We start from the raw sequence: 22650 nt of genomic DNA, 5'->3' as shown, positions 1-22650 counted from the left end.
ACCACCAAATGCATGCAACAACGGCCAGAGAACCCACATAGCAAACAGGTTTGGCCCAAATCCGGCTGTTATGGCCCACATCCGGCTGTTCTGGCCCAACTCCGGCTGAAATCCGGCAGGTCTGGCTGACTGTGGCTTGTGTGCCACACATCTCCAACAAGCCATCAGTACTCTCTACATCATAACAGCTGGGTTTCTCATAGTGAACTAGGGTGCCCAATAACACCAGTCCAGGGTGCCTCAGAATATTTTGATAATATTTAGAATGTATCAATATTACTTCAGTTAAACCAATTTAGACCCTCTAATGCCTCATGCTTGCTTTGTAAAACACCCGAGTTGCACTGTACTTGAGTTATATTTATACACCAACTCTCTTCACCAAAAATAGCCGATCTACAAGATCTTGTAGCATCTTGTAATGAGCTTGTAAATCTGCTACATTTGGTGAATATCCCCTTAGAATAGGGATGTTGGGGTTTAGTGATTGCTATTTGTCTACTCCCATGTTGATATGAGTATTAATATCAGTTTTAGGTAGATTTAGAACAAATACAAAATATGCGATTAATTGCGATTAATCGTGCGATTAACTATGGACAATCATGCGATTAATGGGATTAAAACTTTTAATCGACTGACAGCCCTAATTTTAATATGACTTTATCTTACAATGTGTACAGCTGCTTTTGACTCCGTTGTTGACTACATGTATAGTCATTCCTTGCCTTGAACAATCTTTAAATCTTCCACACAGGTTGACCCAAGCATTGACAGCAGGTTGAGTGCAGTCCGTTTAATATAACGATATTTATGGAAACTAAAACGTTTTACTCCTGTCTACAATGCTTGGTCTAATGGCTAGTGGGGTATTCAAACAGTCAGTATCGTCAGTAAAGGGATCAAGCAGTATCTCGAGTCAGGATTGTGTTTGAGCGCTCAACAGCAATGATCACTCCACTGATATCTTTTTCATTTAGGCAATAAAGTGTGTGATTGGTTTGCTTAATATTTCAGTTGATTCAGTTTACTCAGGTTATTGGATCACACATTGAAGCAGTTGCCTAGGATACAGATGAACATATTAACATGCAAATAAAAGTTTGTTTAAAGCACGCACGTACTGTGCACGCATGCACGCACACAATTGTATCTGAATTGAAGCGCTGGAAATGTGTGGGCAAAGTGGCTGAGGGGAGCTGTTAAAGATACAGTGTGTAACCCAACCTTGTAGTGAATAGCAATCAGTATGGCAGAGGATGCTGATACAATAGGAATGAAGCACTGGAGCATCACGGACCATTCAATGCCTTTTTATTCATAAGGTGCTCTATCAATGACTAACGTTTCCATGCCAGCTGCATCTTCCATCTTCATCAAAGTCATGACTCTGAGGAAGATGCAACTGGCATCGAAACGTTAGTCATTGATATAGCACCGTGTAAATAAAAGACATTGAATAGTCAGCGATGCTCTTGTCTGGTGCTTCATTCTTATTGTCTACTGATTTGTCCTGCGACCTGCTGTTAACTACCATAACTAACACAACTGCGGTGTCCTGCGACCTGCTGTTAACTTCCATAACTAACACAACTGCGGTGGTTGTATTTGGTGAGAAATGTAGATCCTGTAGTTTGGTGACAAGTACTGGCAGCTGCCGGAGAGTCAAAAAGCAATATCTCAACTGAGCAAGCAGGCATGGTCTATTAGCTCAGTATTAAATGTTGATGTGCTAGCGTGGGGGTTATCATCCTGATAGATGCATTTCTTTCATCCGACAGCTGGCAATATAGTGGCATTTTGACTCGATGAACCATTTCCTACCTTATACCTTTGAGTGCCATGGCCATAAGATGAAATATTTGGGGCAAATTGCCAGCTCACCACCTAAAATTGTTCTGGTGGCAGTTTAATGAAATTCATTGATTGAACCATGCAATAGCCCCTGAAAGGCTAAAACACAACACAAGGCTATACTGTCTCAAAATCTAATACTTTGTCTCACTGCAGTGGTGAAGCCAGTATTAAACCTGAATGTCCTCACACGATATAGGGAATTGGCGCACTGTAGGGCTAGCTGCAAAATAATATGTATGAACAATTATAACCACTTATAGATGACTGCAAAAATCAACAAAATGTTACTGTTACCTCTCTCTCTCTCTCTCTCTCTCTCTCTCTCTCTCTCTCTCACTCACTCACTCACTCACTCACTCACTCACTCACGCACGCACGCACGCACGCACACACCTCTCTCTCTCTCTCTCTCTCTCTCTCTCTCTCTCACTCTCTCTCTCTCTCTCTGACCGAAACTTCACCTGCCTGTCGTTTCCATTCTGTGGATTTACTAAAATGGAAATTATTTACAACCAAGAAAAGCAAGCAAGGCTGTACCGAAGTCATGTATTCTATCTCTCTCCTCTGCTCCATTCAGGACCAAGGACAGCGCTGCGCGGCCCAATGTAAATAGCCTAAAGGTATCTGTCCATGGTTCTGAAATAACAGCACTATGTTTCTGAACCGTGTTTGAATGACGTTTGTACCTACGGTTTGTACAGTGGGAAAAGCGTCTGGATCGGATAACAAGCTTCAAATATGTTATGGCATAAAACTTCAAAGAAGGATTTTCATTACTGTCTTCTCAGGCCCAGGAGTTAGAGCAGCCATCTGGAAACTAGAAAATCCCTGGTTCCATCCCTGGCTTCTCCTGGCTTTATGTCAAAGTGTCCTTGAGCAAGACACTGAACCCCTCGCCTCGCATGGTTGCCTCTGCCATCTGTGTGTGAATATTTGTGTGTCTGAATGAATGAGTGAATTAACCCATTTAGGCCTAAAATTATTGAATGCTTTAACCAGTGAAAAATAGCAGATATACAAGCTCACAGCGCGGCACCGAGTGCCGCGCTGCGAGCTTGTAGAACTGCTATTTTTGAAAAAGTCGTGAAAATGTGTGCAAATCTTTGAATATATGTATTTTCAAAGCGAACGTTTGTAACTCAAATTTTGCTTCTGGGTGGTCCCTGGAACTAGATATGTTGAGATGGGGGTCTGTGGCCAAATAAATATCATTTTGGGGGTCCTTCACATGAAAAGGTTTGAGAACCACTGACATAGTAGTCGCTCAAGAACAGACTAACTGAGCTCCAGTTAAGTGAAAAGGACCTTTTCTTTGACGATAGCTGGCCAGATTGCTGACATAGAAACTTAGTTTTTCAAAAAATCTTAGAAGGATTCAAAAGACACTTATAGAATCGGGTCAAAATTCTAAATTTCATGATTTTCCAAAAAATAGCAGATCTACAAGCTCGCAGCGCGGCACTCGGTGCCGCGCTGTGAGCTTGTATATCTGCTATTTTTCAATAGTTAAAGCATAAAATAATGAAACACAAAATGTGTACCCGTTCTAAATGGGTTAATACACAGTGCGAAGCGTTGTGGATAAAGGGGCCATACAAATGCAGACCATGTACCGGCCAGGGGCACAAAATGCAAAACATTTTCTCAGGCAAAAATGATAGAAAATCACCGGCTGTGGAAGAACCACATGTTGCTTGTGAGACAACCTTGTCCATAAACCTCCATAATGATATTTATGCTCTGACTTATTGTCTCCACCTAAAGAGTGTGTTGTTTTGAACAAAATGCCTCAAATCAAAATTTGTGAAACTTGGCTAGGAATAAATGCTACCCTCTTAACATTGGCTTATTATAGCACCACCAGCAGGCCAATTTTTGCAAAACATTTTTTTTTACATTACTGCTACAGATTTTTTCCAAACTAGGGCTGGGACTCGATGAAAAATTGAAATAATTAGAGGCTTTGTAATTGTTATTATTATTACAAAGTACTGTAATCGGCTGGGTATGTATGTACGGTATACAAAGTACTGTAATCGGCTGGGTATGTATGTACGGTATGTACAGTATGTCTGTGTCTCTTCTTGTTGAAGACCGTAGCCCAATCAGGGACCAGCAACGTCATCATTAACAGTTAGCCAATGAAGGACCAGCATTCCTGTTGATGCCACTGGTGATGTCAGCAGAGTTTGGTACATAACAGCATTCCTGGCATGTCTTCATTAACAGCCCATCAGGCCAGCAGGGCACACCTCATGGCACGCTCTGCTGGCACTGTGGCACGCAAGTACGCCATGTATTGCACAAGACACAAGTTGGCACCTCAACAGAGTGCAGTTCTAGTTATTATTTATTTATTTATGTATTTATTCTGTTTCCTTTTTTTAAAAAATTTCTCATCTACTGGGCCAAAGCAGGAGTTGTCTGATGGGCTTAGTGTGTCCTACAGTTTGTTGTCTGTTGTTAGGTAGTCTCCCGATTACAGACTTCCGCATAAAAGAGCGACCAAACTTTTCCTTGGCGATTGGTTGTTAGGTAAAGCATTAGATTAAAATGATTGGTCCTCAAAGGGGACAATTATGATTTCATTAGCGCAGAACATGCTGTTTTAAAAAGATACAAACAAGCCAATGAGAAAAAAGGGGGGGCAGTCACCATCACTAACAAATCACTACATACAGTACATGTCTTCAATTAGACCGCTGCCCTGTGTTCAGTCCTACATCTTGGTGTTATTAAATGGCTGCTGAAAGTGCTCCTCAGGCTTTTAAAAGACCTGTGCAGAGGATGACATATCCTGTGCAGAGGATGACATATCCTGTGCAGAGGATGGCTTAATGGCACATACTTGTATTCTTCCTCAAAGAGTCGGTGCAGACCAGCCTTTATGATTAGTTTATTCAGCCTGTGCCTATATTTTCTAAAGGTATTGTTGCTGCCCGAGTCCAAAACACTGATGCTGGCCTTCAAAGCAGCCAAAGGTATGGCACCTCCATACCTACAAAGCCTGATTGATCCCTACAACCCCACCTATTCACTCAGATCAGCTAACACAAGGATACTGACAGAACCCTCACTAAAAACCCCAGGGCCATGCACTCATCCTATACTCTTTGCCCCAAACTCCCTGTAGCATTAGAACGGCAGACTCAATCCCTATCTTCCGCAGCAGTCTGAAGATTCACCTCTTCAGACTCCACCTTGGCCCATAGCACTTACCGTAGAACTTGCCTACCCTCAATGACCATACATGTAATTGAGATTTTTTATTTTATTTTTTATTTATAATGTTTTGTACTGAATAGGTGCGTGGTGGTCTACCTACTTTTTTCTTAGATTACTATTTATATGCATTCGATGTATTCATGTTGATGTATTAATGTATTACCTTGCTTATTGTAAGTCGCTCTGGATTAAGAGCATCTGCCAAATGCCTAAATTGTAATGCTGCCGCCTCAGCAAAGCACTCTTGAAATAAAACTCTGTTTATAATGCTTGGATAAAAGACACTGAGGAGTTTGCAGCTGTTATTCAAATTCAACCAATCCAACCTTTCTCTGATGAAACAGTGCTGGGGAGCATCTGGGAGCATTTACACAGTGAGCAGATATTTTATTTTTTCTTATTTCGCAGGTGAAATGCCAGTTTAAACTTCTTTATTGACGAATTGGCTCCACAGGAAACATTGCATGTGTTGTTAACGTATTTCAAACCACCCGGGAGTCACAAACAGGTGATGTGGGGACTCAGGTGATGTGGTTAGCTCTGGCTCTGTGCCACAGCTGGCAAGGAATGCCATTTGACTTCGGTTGGTTAGTTATTATGTGGTAGGTGTCAGCGAAGCTGCTAATATATAGACACCTTGGGAGCACTATGCGTAGTGTTCTGGACTCTAGTTGGAGAGGGGGGGGGGGGTCTTTCTAACAGCAATGGTTCTGTGTTCAGTCATAGATTAACCACTTAAACCCTATAATGCATTGACCGGGGTCCTCAAGGGGTCTATACTTGGTCCCCTTCTTTTCCCCTCTACACCAAATCTCTTTGCCGAAAGTAGTATAATAATGTTAGCCTATTATGGATTGCCCTGAATAGGGACACTGGGCTTCATGTGGTTAAAATAGTATGGCCATCGCTGTTATGTTAGTGCAGTGTTAACTGGGGGTTGATAAGGGTAGCGTTGGGAGGCAATAAAGCTTTAGAGGCTTGGCCTATGTCCATCTGCAGTTGTTTTGGGTGTGAACTCTGGTCACTAGTCCAGAGCCTGGGTCTCAGCACAACCAGAGGTCAGGAGTGATTTATTAAGACCTAACAAGGTTTTACAACTGGACTGCTGTTTGCCATTGATTTTCCCTACTTCCATAACCAACAAGCGTGATGCCTACAGTAGCCTAAAGTTAAATCCTTTGTGTTTCATTCCCGTCCATTCCCTGTTGCAACATTGTCATGCTGCTACTGAGGCTGCATACACATTGATTTATTGTATAGAAGAGATTTTCCTCACTGAAATGTGTTATCTATATACAAAACCTGACAGAGTGTAACAGTGAAATATGACTTGTGTTTTGTTTTGTTACATTAGTCATGTCAATCTTGCCCTATGGAGGGGGGGGGGGAATTCTACGACAGATACAGTATATTTTAGATGTATTTGAGAGATATAGAGTATATTGATATATTTGTCTGTCAGTATGGTTAATATGGCTCCCTGGGGAAAAAAGAAATAGCAAGTTAGTCATTTTCTCTCCCAATGACAGCTATAAAAGATTCTTTCAGCCTCGGTTTGCATTCGATGTCTGGAGGGACAGAACATATTCAGGAACACAGCAACAAAACTACATGCAGTATAGTTAGAATGCAGTGTAAATACATCGGCGTTAGCAATGCACATTTTCAGCCGTAGTCCCTAGCATGTAACAGTAAACACAATATTGTCACGATGTGTACTTATTTAACCACACCAACCCTAGCGTCCCTGATCTGGGGCAGAAATAGCTGATCTACAAACTCACAATGTGTTGTGCTGTGATGCATTCAGAGTGTAAAGCTATGTCATGGTAGCTGACCTTTCAAAAGGATGCTTTACATTAATTAAAATTGGCTTAAGGGAGTACAGGTGGGCGGACCATGTTGTCACGCTCTTGTCACAATGACTCAACCATAACCATGAGGAGTTCCCAATGCCTCTACGCCCAAATATGGAGTGTGTTGTCTGACCCCAATGAGTCATCATAGCATCAGGCAAACAAATCAGCCAGCTCCATATATGGGCACAAAAGGGGGCATGCGTTATGGACATATATTGATGACAACAGGGATCTCCATATATGGGCATAAAAGGGACAAGGACTGACAGATACTGTACAGAGTTCTCCATAAATGGGCATAAAATGGACATGGTACAGAGATCTCCATATATAGGCATAAAGGGGACAGGGACTAATAGATAGAGATATCCATATATGGGCATATCAGTGGGATCGGCGGTGGAACGTAGGTGTGAGTGCTGCATAGCGGCCCAAGCTCTAGACATGAGGGCCAGAACCTCTAGTGGTATAACATTATTATTTTGCAGATTAAACTTTTTCATAGATTTCACGGCTTCATAGTGCTTGTTTGACAGCACCATCATCAGAGTCGTTTACAATAATGTTTTGGTTAAAAAAAAAAACAAGTTCCTATCACACCAAGATTTGGACTCCCTTTAGGGGTCCCGGACCCCCTGTTGAAGATCCATTCTGTAGATTAAAAACAGTTCTGTATGTTGCTTCTTTACTGTAGGTACTATACGTATACATAATGATGTGTTAATACAACTGTAGGATGGTTGTTTCTGCCTTATGTTTAAGTACCTAGATTATCTAATAATTTGTGTGAGCAACACTGCCCTGAGTAGTCCCATTTGGTCCATTGCACTTTTCAGGGTGAGTGATGGGAGAGATATTGGCTGCATGACCTTGCTAATCATCAGCTTGTTATCTAATTATAGACTTAGTGTCAGTGGAGCTAGTAATACATTTAGACCATGGGTCTTGTACTTGGTTAGCAATAGCATGGCATTTCTCCAGTATAGTTGCTGCTCTACGTATGATGAATGACCATCTATTGGTGTCACTGGTGCCCTAACCCTAACCACTAAGATATGGTCTACTCTAGACACCCATTTGTGGGTCACTGACACATTTTTATGGGTCCCTTAATGTTTTTTTTTTCTCCTATATTTAGCTTTTAATTATTATTTCAAAACATTTTCAAAAAACATTCCGCCAAAAGCTTTCTCAATAATGAAAAAAATAATTAATAAGTAATGTTGTTAATAAATACATTAAAAAATTGAATAAATTCCAATTAGAAAACAAATGTTTAAGAAGTAGTGAAGTAGTGCAAATCTACATGCTCACAACACGGCGCAAAGAGACGGGTTGTGAGCTTGTAGATCTGCTGTTTTCACTAGTTTGGGAACCAGGCTTCTGGTCACGGGCAAAAAAGTTTGGGAACCACTGGTCTAGACAGCCTTGACGCTAAAGGATTGATGGACAGATAGATAGGTAGCACTAGACAGATGAGTCATACTGTAGATCGGGGAGAAAAAACATAGGGAAGCAGTTTTTCTTTTCCTCCATCTGACCAGATGCTTTATGAAAGCATCTGGGAATGCGATCATGCGGTCTAGACATGATGTATCTGTATGTAGTGGTACGCATGGCAAGGGTTATGGCTGGGTTCAACAGACTGTTGACCTAGCGCAAAATATATGAGACAAAGAGAGAGGGAGAGCGCGAGGGGGAGATGAATTTACAACCTAATGTAGTCTAAACATGTTTCATTTATTCGGACAGGGACAGGGACAGAATTTGCTACACGGTTTCTGCATCAGGAGTCAGGACAACATTCAGCAGCACAATACTTTCATTCTAGTTCACACTTAGTGGTGTGAACATGTCACTCGACAAAAATGTATGCTCTGCAGCTGTTTAAACATTTAATACATTGACTGTATTGTTATATTTTGCATCTTCAGTCAAACATCTATTATTGAAGTATGAATTAAGCTTGATTCAGTCTTTCCTATGCTCATCCTTAAGTGTTTCATCCTTCCCTCAATTCTTCCTTCCCATTCCTTAACAATGTGAACCCTATAGGCTAGCGTATACTTTCCTTGGCATGTTATAATAGGCGAATATTTGGCTAAAATATAGGCAAACATTCTAAAATAGCTGATCTGCAGCGTTGTGACACCGTCGGGAGTGTGTAGATCAGCTTTTTCTGGTGAAGCGATTTGGCAGAGAGAGGAAAAAGTATAGACCCCAGCCCAGGAGGACCCCGGTCAACTGAAGTCTACAGGCGTTTAAGTGGTTCTTTATTTCTCATTCCATTCATACCTCCCTCTGACCCCCTCCATGTTTTCACCTCTATCACCCCCTTCCGTTCATTCAGGATATTCACCCCCCCCCCCCCCCCTCTCTTCTCCCCAACCCATCACAACAAGGATACTAACAGTCCTGTCTTTTTCCCTTGCCTCTCTTCTTTCCTCATCTCTCCATCTTTCCCCTCTTCCCCCTCTTTCTCTGTCACCGCATCCTGTCCCCCCGTTCCACTCTTCGGGTTCCATCGCTATAAAAACCCCAGTCTGCCCTGGAGTTGCCATAGTAACACAATGACCTGGCCTCGGGCTACAGAGGGCCAGAGGGGACAAATAAAAACAGAGGAACCTCATCAGTCACCTTCAGTGCACACGCACACGCACAGGCACAGGCACAGCCGCACAGGCACGCACACACACACACACACACACACACACACACACACACGCACACGCACACGCACACGCACACACTCGTACACATGTGCACACAAACCCAAGCACGCACGCACGCACACGCTGAAATGCACACACATACTGTACAACACCACCGCACACTAATGTGGCATATCAATCAGCTGAAAACTTTCTACAGAAGCGTACTGTACCACCCAGCATAGTGGCCCTAATGCTCCAAAGCTACTGTAGCAGGACTGTGCTCTTATCCTAATGCAGTTACCTTTCAAGTCTTTTCCAAGTCATTGTCGCTTCAATTCATTTGAGGGTACTTGAGCGTGCAAGTTTCCTATTTTTTGAATGGCTTGGAATTTCATTAGACCACATTTCCGTGTTATGGACATTTCCCCCAAAACGGTATTGAATGGACACATTAACCTAAGAGGTTGTAATGTAAAAAAAAAAAAAAAAGAAAGAAAAAGAATGAAAAAGAAAGAATGGTGTACTGTATTTAAATGCACCTTGCACAGAGAATATTTTTTTCACAACCACCTCAGCCTGTGTCATTTATTAAAATGCCTTTTTCTTTGTGTGGTTTACTTTCTTGTAACAAACTTTACCTCCACTCATGAGCAGTTGTGGCAAAAATAAATCCATGCGTTTGATAGTTGTTGAATACGCGTAACTGAGTCATTTATAATTCATGTCATGAACTGCAGTTTGTAAATTATTTCCAGGCACAAGTTGAGGGCTTAACAAGTAGCTTTACAGCTACAGTAGTGTTGGGGCATTGTGGATAGAGAGGTGACCTTCTGGTAATCTGAAGGTCGCCGGTATGCCTGGTCGCCGGTATGCCAGATCAACCGAGTACCGTAATTGCTGGACTATAAGCCGCACCTGAACATAAGCCGCACCAGCTAAATTTAGAACAAAAAACAAATGTTTACATATATAAGCCACACCCGACTATAAGCCGCAGGTGTCCTTCCTGCTTCCTGCTAGAGTGCCCCTGGTGGCCGTTAGCTGTAAAAATCTATATATAAATCCTTGTTAAAGACCATTGTAAAACTAACTAACTGGCCGTTAGCTGTAAAAAAATCTCTATATAAGCCGCACCTTTGTATAAGCCGCAGGGTTCAAAACATGGGGAAAAAGCCGCGGCTTATAGTCCGGCAATTACGGGTATACTGTTTTACTGTGACATCATCTCTTAGTGAATGCAAATAAGGGGAGGTTGACTCTTACGGATCTGTAACTTTTAATCTGTACAAATGGAACCAAATGGAACCAAATGGAGCGTTGTGGGTCCATTTGGTTCCATTTGTACACTCCAGAGTTAAATTCATCACAATGGATATTACAGTGTAGATTGGGGTATGAGTAGCCTCGGAAACCCAGGCTTCTTTTGGCGATAGGAAGAAAAAGAAGCCCGGGCGATCGCGTTATGATCACTGTTGGAGGAAGTGTAGAATTTCCCTAACCAATCAGAGTGCAGAGAGCGCCGCACCGAATGTGTTGACGTCATGACGCAGCAGCGTTCTCTGCGCTGAGCAGAGGAGCAGAGGGGGGGTGGGGGGAGGAGAACACATGCTATTCGCGGAGAGATTCGCAGCGCCCGCCCATCTGCCTACACAAACTGGTCCGCGTTAGGTTAGAGCAGGGTATGAGAGACACAGATCGTATCAAATTGGGATCGATGGCCTAATGCATATCAACCTCGGGTCCTTAAAATGCTAATGGTTAAGGAGGGCTGGTGTGCAGGTGTACAGGCAGCATGGTATGTGGATAGTGCCAGGGGTGTTACAAGGGGGGGGGGAGTGGGACTGAGATACTAGGGCCCAAGGTGGAGGGGCCTTAATTATTTAGCTATTGAAAAATAGCAGATCTACAAGCTCGCAGCGCGGCACCGAGAGTGCCGCGCTGCGAGCTTGTGGATCTGCTATTTTTGAAAAGTCGTGAAAATGGGTGCAAATCTTTGAATGTAGGCCTATGCATTTTTTTAAGCGAACATTTGTAACTCAAATTTTGCTTCTGATGGGTCCCTGGAACTAAATATTTTGAGATGGGAAACATAGGTTTTTCAAAAAACCTTAGAAGGATTTGAAATATTCAAAGACTTGTTCAAAAATGTTTTTCAAAAATAGCAGATCTACAAGCTGCTATTTTTCAATAGTTAAAGTAGACCAGAATTTGGTGCGACACCCCTGATAGAGCAGGACACGGTCAGCTGAGTGTAAGTAACACGGCTCTAATGCATGACTTCATACCATCCAAATTAAGACTCAATTAAGGTCAATTACAGCTGTTTAGACCCCTGTGCAATTAGTTCACCTCAGCTTCTTTCCTCCCTGGCTCTGGTGTCTGTAGCTGCTGTCAGATACCTCCCTTCTTCCCTCCCTCTCTCTCTCTCCTTTCTCTCAACAATGATTCCCCTCATCTCATCGTTTTCCCCTCGTCCCTGTCTGTCTGTCTGTCTGTCTGTCTGTCTGTCTGTCTGTCTGTCTGTCTGTCTGTCTGTCTGTCTGTCTGTCTGTCTGTCTGTCTGTCTGTCTGTCCTCCCTAACCCTCTCTCATTTTGTCTTCCCTCTCTTTGTATCAATCTCCCACCCTCCTTATTTTCCTCTCTATTCCTCTCCCTCTTTTCCGTCCTCCCTCCCTCCCTCTCTCTCTCTCTTTCCCCCTCTCCCCCCTGTTTCTCTCTGTCCTACTTCTAAAGTGTCTTATGGTGAAGCTTTGTCTAATTACCCTGAGCGTTTAATTGGAAATGGCGTACACAAACACTGCACTGACTGACGGACTGACTGTAAACACACGCTGGCATGTGCACACACACACACACGCATGCACACACACAGGCACGCACGCACGCACGCACGCACGCACGCACACACACACACACACACACACACACACACACACACACACACACACACACACACACAGGCTGACAAGCTGAATGTGAGTTAACATGCTCCAATTGTGAAGCAACACATGCAGTGCATCACCAGAGCCAGAAATAGATGGAGCATGTACAGGTGAGAAGCAGCATATTGCCTCTAACCTGCCTTCTGTTAAACTAAGACCTGTTAGCCAGAGGCATTGATAAACTGTGGCGTGGTTATTATTACAGGTTACTATGGACATTAACCTCCTGTAGCTGTCCTATATACCTAAGACATCCTACAAGTAGCTGTCCTATATACCTAAGACATCCTACAAGTAGCTGTCCTATATGCCTAAGACATCCTACAAGTAGCGGCAGATGTGCTTACGGCATTTTCTGGGAGAACATTCAACAAAAAAAAACATGGACATTTGGTGAAAAATACTTATTTTCATTATAAGCGTCACCCATGTCATGTGTCCTGTTGGCTCCAGCCAGTCATGTGTGGATTGTAGGTTATGTAACTTATGTTCTGTCCTGTTACAAATATTGGCAAGAGTAAATCCTTTGTTGTTGCCCTACATGCCAGTCTGCATAAAGGGCAGCAAAAAGTAAGTATCTGTCCTGTTACCTTTGGGTGCTTTTGCAAATTCACCTTGAGAATCTGCCACGATTCCAGAGCACTCTGATATCAATTAATTTATATCTTTTAAAATCCATTCAATAATCACGTGATTATTACCTGTTTTGCTACACGAAGATGCGAGTTGAATACTCTCTAGAGCACAGAACAAGTTAGCAAACCATTAAAATGTTCAATTATTGTTCAGACGCTATAGGGACAACCCAGTGTTTCAGTCGGAGTGGCCAGTGTGCGCACCGAGTGCTCCGGGTGCACAGCACTCCCAATCCCCCAGCGACCAGAGAGAGCACTCCAGCGCTCTCAGAGCGTATTTCAGAATGCACCCCCTTGTGTGTGTAATTATACCGTCTGTTCTCAGCGTTCCCCTGACGGTTCACTGGAAAGTTGTTACCTGTGTTCCGTGCTGGCTCCTGTTGAAGTCTCTTAGTGTATTTCCTCATTATTCATTTCCCCAGTGCCAGTTCATTCCTTGTGTATTTATTCCAAGTGCCAGTGCTCCTCAGTCTCAATAAACTGTTTTATCTTCTCTGCCTCGCATCTCGCATCTGGATCCTATAACCTCTCTGACACACACACACACACACACAACAGGTGGTGGATGGGTTCGCTGTGTGTTGCTTGATTGATGCTCTGAATTGTCTGCATTATGTTGTTATTTTACAGAAGGGGTCTTCAACTTTTCCAGGCCAAGGACCCTTTAGCTGAGAGAGAGATGAAGCAGGGTCCCCCACTACTTATTGTATAAATGTGTGATGCAGATTTTCATTGATTTCATAGATAGATTCATAGCAACAGTCTATGTTGGATTCATGTTAATGTGCATTTAACCCCTTAAAATCATCAATACTTTGTAAACATGACCTTTCACTCTACCCGAAAATAGCCGATCTACAAGCTCTGCGAGGAATTGAGAGGTTTTAGATCTGCTATTTTTGGCTAAAGTTCTCCTCAGAATAGGGATGCGAGGGTTCACGTTGTACCCCCCTGTAGTAAAGCCCTTTGCACACAGGACAGTTGCATTTTTTTTTTGTGTTTTTTACCGCATGCGACAAGACGCACAAATCGAACTGGGTTCGATCGAGAAAAAACGCACGGCCGCAGCCACTCGTCGCACGGCTAATTCGGATCCGGTGTGCATGAGGTCGTAGAGAATCATTGTTTTCTTTTAAAACAATGAAATTGTCCGTTTTATCCGTGCGGATAAACGCGCCTGTGTGCAAAGGGCTTAACTCTAAGGACCCCCAAGGGGTCACGGACCCCCTGTGGAAGACCCCTCTTTTACAGCATTAACTGTCGCCAAACTGTCCTCTATGATTCATTGCTCTCTGTTGAGTGAAACTATTTTATTATCTAATCTAAGCTAATGTTCTCCATTGTTTGCTCTCCTTTGCAGTCCTGCCCAGTCATACGTGTGGCACCCCCGGCCTCATTCCCAACGGAGTGATCCACGGTGCACGCTACAACATGGGGGACAAGATCCGCTACAGCTGTGAGTCAGGCTTCGTGCTGGAGGGACACAGCATTCTCACCTGCATCGTGTCACCTGGCAGCGGAGCGCAGTGGGACTTCCCGTCACCATTTTGTAGAGGTACGTAGTTCCTTGATTTTGCTTTGTTGCCTGTCATTATGTTTTTATGTCTATTCAGTTAACAAGATCAGCGCCAGTCGACTTTGAGGTCGACTATGTCACTATGGACTTCCCTGCCAAGCGACTTTCAGATCGACTTTTATATAAAAGCAATTTTTTTGCATTTTTTTCGATGTATTGGCGGCGCAAACGGTTTCTCCTACCTTGTACAGGCTGTGAGGATAGACCGTGGAAAAAAAAGGATAAGATGATGACGTCACTGGTTTTCAGTCCTTGTCTGTGTAGGATGGCAGATCCCAGCCGTTAGCCTGCTAACATACTGTCCATATCCATAACGCCGCTTCAGTAGGTCGGATTTTCATTCAGATTTTTTTGTGTGGCATCTGCATCCGACCATTTGGCCGGACGATAGGTTAATTTGAAGGATCTGCCACAAATCGTTCAGATCCACGCGTTGTTGTCCTCTGGTGCGCAGCCATTTTAAAGCCCATAGAGGAGGGGCTGTTTACACAGCTTCATACACAGACCTGTTATGTTTACAGTGTTACGATGGCGCACTCTAGTGGTGTTTTTGGGGATAGTTTATCATCTCCCTGTTCAAATTCATGCAATTGATCACATTAAAATATTAATATTTCCTGGCGTTATTAGCGCAAATTCATATTTTAATTTGGCTGGCAATGGGTTAATATGTTAGCATATACCGCTCATAATACTAAGTAAAAAAATAAAAAATGTAATTAAATGGGATATATCAAATTGTCACGTCACGTCACGTCACGTCACGTCACGTCACGTCACACTTTTCCCCTTCTCATATCTCCGTCACCGTTGCCCCAATCCATGCCAAACACACTCCTTGGCTGCCAAACCACAACCTCCCCTCATTTCTCACATGGCCCTCTTCTAGCGCCACCATGAGGCCGATTCTTGCAAAACACATTTTTGGACACTGCTCCTACAGATTTTGCCCTAAAATCACACAAAGTGGTACACAGTATGTCTACAGCCATGTCATCAACATGGATCTGAATGAATGAATGAATGAATGAATGAATGAATGAATGAATGAATTCATTCATTCATTCATTCATTCATTTTTGTTTCTCTCTTGTCACAAGATCCAAGTTTTACCTTAAGAAGAAAAGATTGGACAGTGAACACAAAGAAAGTATTGAAACACAATTCATGATGGAAAGGTTGTAAACCCTCTCTCCCTCCCTGCCTTCCACAGCCGAGGGTGCGTGCGGTGGTACATTACGAGGCACCGCAGGTTCGATAGCCAGCCCCGGCTACCCTGCCGAGTACGAAAACAACCTGGACTGTACGTGGTCCATTCTCTCTGAACCCGGAGACACCATAGCCCTGGTCTTCAGTGACTTCCTGATGGAGGACAGATATGACTTTCTGGAAATCAGTGGGACAGAGGCACCGAGCGTATGGTGAGTTATATTAGCTTCAGTCACACATGCCAGTGTGACACGTGTACACACATTGTGTTTTGTGGCAACATTTCACTACGGAAGACAAATTTAACTTTGAACTTTCTGCAAACTGACGCGGAAAGTTTATATTTGTATCTAGAAGCTAACTGTATGACAAAGAAAAAGCCAATACAGTGCATACATGTCTGATTTTATTTGTTTAGTTTTTTTCCCACCATCTTATAAACACAGCACAGCACAGCACACAAACCCACTCAGGGGGTGTTCACTCTACCCGCCTTTTATAAAGAGAAAGCACTGCCTGGAGCTTTTTTTCTCCTGAGAGAAACAGACTTTCATATAACTCTACGGAAAGTACAGATATTGATTAAAACGTTTAAAACTAGTAAGACTGAGCAACTGCATGGCGTATTTCTCACCTGATGTATATATTGCGTTTCTCTTTCCCGACTCACCGCCTGTCAGCTCTCCTGCCGGGCATGGGTGGTGGAGCTTCCACAGGAACATACAGCATCAGCAATATATTAAATAGGTCGACCTTTAAAAACATACAGCTCCATGATGAATATAACAAATCCAATTTAATTACCTTGGGTAATAATGGATTTAATGTTCAGTTTTTGTTGAACTGAAAATAGTGAAACGGGAAGCATTTCCAGATGAGCCTCAATGGAAGCTGATAAAAAGCGGTCCACCTCACACGCACATTTCTCAAAACGTTAAACTATTAACGCTGCTCGTCCAAAAGTGTACACCGACCATTCTTCCCCATCATTTCTCATTTTAATGTAAAAAGGTGGTGTCTATTTGTTTTTAAAGGCAGATATACTGTAGTGTAAACGTACCCTCACAAAGGAAACCACTTAACGCTCAGCACAGTAAAATCCACAGTGTTAACCACTTACACCCTCTATTCTTAGGATAAAGGACCTGATAGTGTGCTCTTTTTTTCCCCCATCTACACACCGTAACTGGGGTGGGCAACTTTGATGATGGAGAGGGCCACTACATTTTCACACTCACTCCAGAGGGCCACAATGCATACACATAGCAAAAATAGACGATCTACAAGCTGGGATTCAAGTGGTAAATTTCACTCAGAAAGTGTGTGAATCGAACCATAATAATTAACACTCCGTAGATTCTACTGTGTGTTCATTAAATTTGCTCTGGACAAAAGCTGCACATTTTCCCAGGGATTAGAGGCTTTATTGATGGACCCGTTCACATTGAAGAGGTCAGTTGATGTATTTGTTCCGTCTTCCGGGCTCACAAGGGAGGAATATTCAATATGTAAAGAGGACACCATAGCCCTGGTATTAAAGGATTCTTCTCAGGAGGACATGCACAGATACTTGTAGATTAATGGTGCTGGAGCGCCATCAATAATATGTCTGTTAAAACCGGTGCTGTCTGTTATCGTTGTCACTGCTATTATTATTATGTTGTTGTTGTTATGTATTTATAGGCAGGGTTCAATTTGTAATTTTCTTAACCACTTATTAAAGGTGAGATCCAGACCAAAACGTATACCCCCCTGAAATTGCATGTTTTCATAAATGTTCCTTCCTGCTTTGGTGGATTTCTGTTATTGTTGCCCCTCTCTTCTGATATCTCCCGACCCCTCCTCACAGCTAAAATGGGGCTTTTGCCACTCATCCAAAAGCGTTACAAAGTCGCTTTTTTCTTCATGAATCGTCTTTTTATAGTTCCAAGAGATGAATCGACGTGTTGATATTCCACCACATATTGACCCGGATGAGAACGAAGCTGTGTACACGGTTCCTATAGAGCAGTGATATTCAACTGGCGGCCCGCGGGCCAAATGCGGCCCCAGCAGAGCTTTCTTGTGGCCTCTGGAGAACATTCCATATTCCAATGTAAAAATAAATTGTGCTTCACCATTGTGCTAGGTAGCTTGGCAACATACAAGAGCTCAACAGATGAGTTCTGAGTGCAGTTCATCCATCCATTTGAAACCATTTCTGGATCTTGAGTGGATATTGTCCATTTACCCCAAAGAAACAATTCACCTGGATTGTGTCCATCTTTCATCTTCTCCATCATCATTAACTTCAAACACATCTTGTGCAATTATCGGGTGCTCAAAATAAAAGCAAAAACCTTTCATTCATGCGAACATGTAAACACTTCACTTTGCCAGCCTGCTTCAAATACTCTTCCTGCAAAGATGTTTCCATGCCAATTACCAAGGTAGAACATACTAAAATACTGCATCTACTTCCTCTTTTCTTAATATCAAAATCTAAAACTGTGCTCAGGAATGGCACAGAAAATATCAAAATGCATGAAGTGAAGCAGGCCCTAATAAGTTACCATAACCTAATGGACATACTGTACATGTCCATTGTTGTGTCTTATTGGACATATAGCGAACAACAAACGGTCAAGTGGTTAACCTTGAACATTTTTGTTCATTTCTGTTGTCACAGTCTTGTGGCCCCCGACTTCAATTGATTTTTACAATCGTGGCCCACTGCCTAATCTAGTTGAATACCCCGGCCATAGAGCCATAGAGCTTCCGGTTACTACGCTTTTAGCGTAACTTCTGTAGCGCAATTAAGAAGGCTCTGTCCTGGAGTTATTACAGCCAGTATGTACACAACAAGGCATCGTGGTATTAAAAATATATATATCAGCAAAAGAATATAATAGTTAGTCTGTTGATCACTGGAATCCAGTAGTATGAATGAGAAGATAACGTACTCTTCTAGCGTAGTAGAGCTTCTAGAATAGCCGTTAGCTACTTACTGTAGCTACATTACATAACGTAGCTACGTAGCTAAGCCTATTCTAGACGCTTACTACGCTAGAAGCGCACATTATCTTCTCATTCATACTACTGGATTCCAGTGATCAACAGACTATTATATTATTTTGCTGATATCTTTTTATATTTATACCACGATGCCTGGTTGTGTACATACTGGCTGTAATAACTCCAGGACAGAGCCTTCATTGCGCTAATGAAGTTACGCTAAAAGCGTAATAACCGAAAATCACCTATAAGCTCTCTGGAAAGTAAACACAGTGCTGGTCTAACAGCACGCTGCTGCGTCTCTTGGAACTATAAAAAGACGATTCATGAAGAAAAAAGTAACTTTGGAACGGCCAAAAAAAAGCGCTTTTGGATGAGTCGCAAAAGCCCCATTTTAGCTGTGAGGAGTGGTCGGGAGATAGAGAGGGGCAACAATAACAGAGATCCACCAAAGCAGGAAGGAACATTTATTAAAACATGCAATTTCACAGGGGGATACGTTTTGGTCTGGATGTCCCCTTTAAGCCCTATACTGTATATGTTTTGTACAACACTTTGCATTGTCAGATTATAGATCTTTTTTTTTTAAACAACCTTTTAAAATACATTGTTAAATTGTGATATTATCAAGCATAAATAGCAAATACATCACACCGTTTGACACCCCCCCCCCCCCCCCCCCCCCCCTCCAAATCACTCAGGCAAAAAAACAGGTAAATTCAGAAAGCAGAGACCCTATTGGTTCATTCAAAACACAGCATTGTTGGAGTGCTTACATTATGGTGGAGGCGTGATGATCTGATGACCAAAGCGTCGTCAGCAATTTTATACAAAAGCATGGCAATATGAGCAGGAGACGCAAATGAGGTGCACTGTCTTTTCCCTCGGTAATTACCCTCCATTAGAGAGAAACTTAACCCCCAAACTGCACCACTGCAGTTGCTGGATGGACAAAACACTTGAACACTAACAGCATGCAAATGGTTGTGAACGTATGGACGTGAAGCAGGGTGCTGCTGAAAAAGGTTGTGCATACTCAGCAAACCTTTAAAGGCTCCAGATAACAGGCTAAATTTGCCAGCGTGTTCACTACCTTTTTTCGCAATAGTGAATTATTTGTCTTAATCATGCCACCGTTTGTTGGTCCTGTAGCTTTTATCATTGCTGTCAGGCAGAAACCTTTATATTTCATCGTTTGATATTTTTCCATAAATAAATGCCCTAGTTTATGATGTGACACAAGCTTATTCCCAATTTTTCTTTTAATAATTGTGATTACAGTTTTTTGCAACGATCTGCCCAAAATAGGGATGCCAGGTTGTGGTTAAATCTGTCTGTGGGTTTTTATAAAATATGTAACTACATTGGATCCATTGGATGCCAGATTTTCTTTCTTCCATTTCCTGAAAAGTAATGGTTTTGGACAATAAAAAAAAAAGGTTTCTGTCCGACAGCTACAATATTCACTTACTTACAGGAGGGATTGTCATCATATTCTGTAACTGCCAATAGAATATTGGCATCGTCTCCTCAACATATCTATTAGTAGCCTACTTCTGTTCATAAATCAACCCAATATCTTCTTGTTCATTCCAATTGAATTTGAATATGTTTTCTAACATGGAGTGTCACTTTGGATTTGCCAACACACTCGCTATAATCTATAACATCTCTAACAAGGCGGATGAATTCAATTCTTTTACTGTCTTCCTGCAGCTCGAGCAAATCACATGCTATAGCTGGGGAACAACACAATTGTGTCTGTATTGTTGGCATGGTATTACTGCTAGTGTTGGCTGAAATTACATCTGTGTCACTCAACCTCATTGCTGAAATAATGAGCATTCATAATGTACGATTACAATTTAGGAGGCGCTCTAATCCGCTGGTTCCCAAACCCTGGCCTGGGACCCATTTGTGGGTTGCGGACACATTTTTTATGGGTCCCTTTATTTTTTTGTTTCCTACATTTAGAGTTTTTAATTATTATTATTTCAAAACATTTTCAAACAACATTCCCAAAAAAGAAATCAAAGAAATCAAAGACAATTTTAAGAAATCCCATGACTTAGAAAACCAAGGTTATAAGAAGTAGTGAAAATAGCCGATCTACAAGCTTACAATGCGGTGTGAAGCGACGCGTTGTGAGCTTGTAGATCTGCTATTTTCACTGGTTTGGGTCCCAGGCAAAGGTCTAATTTATTTTTTGGGTCTTTCTTGAGCTAACTTTGGGAACCACTGCTCTAATCCTTAGCGATTTACAAGTATGAGATCTGAATAAGCAGAGTAACCATGAACTCAAGTCAATAAACAATGCAAATAGTATAAAAAAGTATAGTTGGAGAGAGAACGTGCCTTAAAGAAACTAGGATATCAGGTAAACAATGAACCTAGCATCTCTCTAAACAACATGATATCTAAATAACACTCTTAACATTTGTAAATACAGGTTTCAATATTATATTTGAAGTTGGTGTTCAGGCTCTGCTACATAATTGTCTCCACCAGCCGAAGGCTGAGGGAGAGTATGTTTTCCCCTCCGTCCGTGTGTCCGTCCGTGCGTCTGTCCGTGCGTGCGTCCGTGCGTGCGTCCGTGCGTCCTCGCAGTTTGTGAGCGCCAAATCTCAGTCGCCGTTGGCCCGGTCGCTGCCAAAGTGAGCACACACATTCCCTGGATGCCAATCTAGAACCTCTGCCCTAAATTTTTCAAATGGGCCTTTTCTAGCGCCAACTAGTGGCCGATGTTTGCTAAACACATTTCTGTGCACTACTCTTACAGATTTTGTCCAAAAATCCTACAAATCGGTAGGCAATATCTCGACAGTCATGTGATCGACACGGATCTGTCCGATTTTGCATATTCCATCCTGATTGGCTAAGATTGGCTTCCAAAGTTTGTGGGATTGAGCCGTTTTGAACAAAATGCCTCAAATCACAAACGCAAAGTGCAATTATCATGAAATCGCGCACACACGTTCCCACTAGGCCGAGGAAGAAATGCCACTTAATTTTTTTTAATCAGCCTCATGGTGGCGCTATAACAGCCCGATTTGTGGTTTTACCTATAACTCCACCGATCAGTTTCAAACTTTGTAAGCGCACTCCCTAGAGGCTAAGGATAAACCTTTGCCCTGCATTTTTCACATCAGCCTTTTATAGCGCCACCTTTGGGCCGACTTATGTAAAACACATTTTTGGATATTACTCCTTGAGATTTTATCCAAAAATCATGCAAATCGGTACACAGTATCTCTATAGTCATGTGATCAAGTCCGATCCGTCTGATATTTCACATTCCATCCTGATTGGCTAATATTAGCTTCCAAAGTTTGCAGGATTGCTCCGTTTTTGAACAAAATGCCTCAAATCATCAACGCAGCTTGCGATTACCGTGACATTTGCCACACATATTCCCACTAGGTCAAGGAACAAATGCTACCTTTTTAACATTGTCCTGTTATAGCGCCACCAGCAGGTAGACTTTAGCAAAACACATTTTTGGAACACAATGCTTGAAATCATGCATGCAGCGTCCGATTGCCATGAAAGATCTAAGGTGAAGAACATATGCCACCCTTTTTACATTGGCCTATTATACAGTAGCACCACCAGGACGCACGGCCTGGTGGAGACCTGTGCTTGGAAGAGCACTGCTTCTAGTTAAGCCCTGCACTGCACAATTAGAAAATAGTTACTCC

At 42.4% G+C, this 22650-nt stretch overlaps 1 protein-coding gene across 1 annotated transcript in view; it reads left to right on the top strand.

Annotated features, from left to right (window-relative positions):
* Positions 1 to 22650, top strand: part of LOC308288605 (CUB and sushi domain-containing protein 1) — an 803860-nt gene that overhangs the window by 347407 nt on the left and 433803 nt on the right. The window contains 2 exon segments of the mRNA XM_080730076.1: positions 14534 to 14728; positions 15963 to 16170. Of these exon segments, the coding sequence (XP_080586202.1) occupies positions 14534 to 14728; positions 15963 to 16170 (403 nt within the window).

Source organism: Nannobrachium achirus, assembly GCF_963921795.1.
Source record: "Nannobrachium achirus genome assembly, chromosome: 7".
Classification (NCBI taxonomy): domain Eukaryota; kingdom Metazoa; phylum Chordata; class Actinopteri; order Myctophiformes; family Myctophidae; genus Nannobrachium; species Nannobrachium achirus.
Note: the sequence above shows the minus strand (reverse complement) of the source record. Positions and strands in the feature narration are given on the sequence as shown.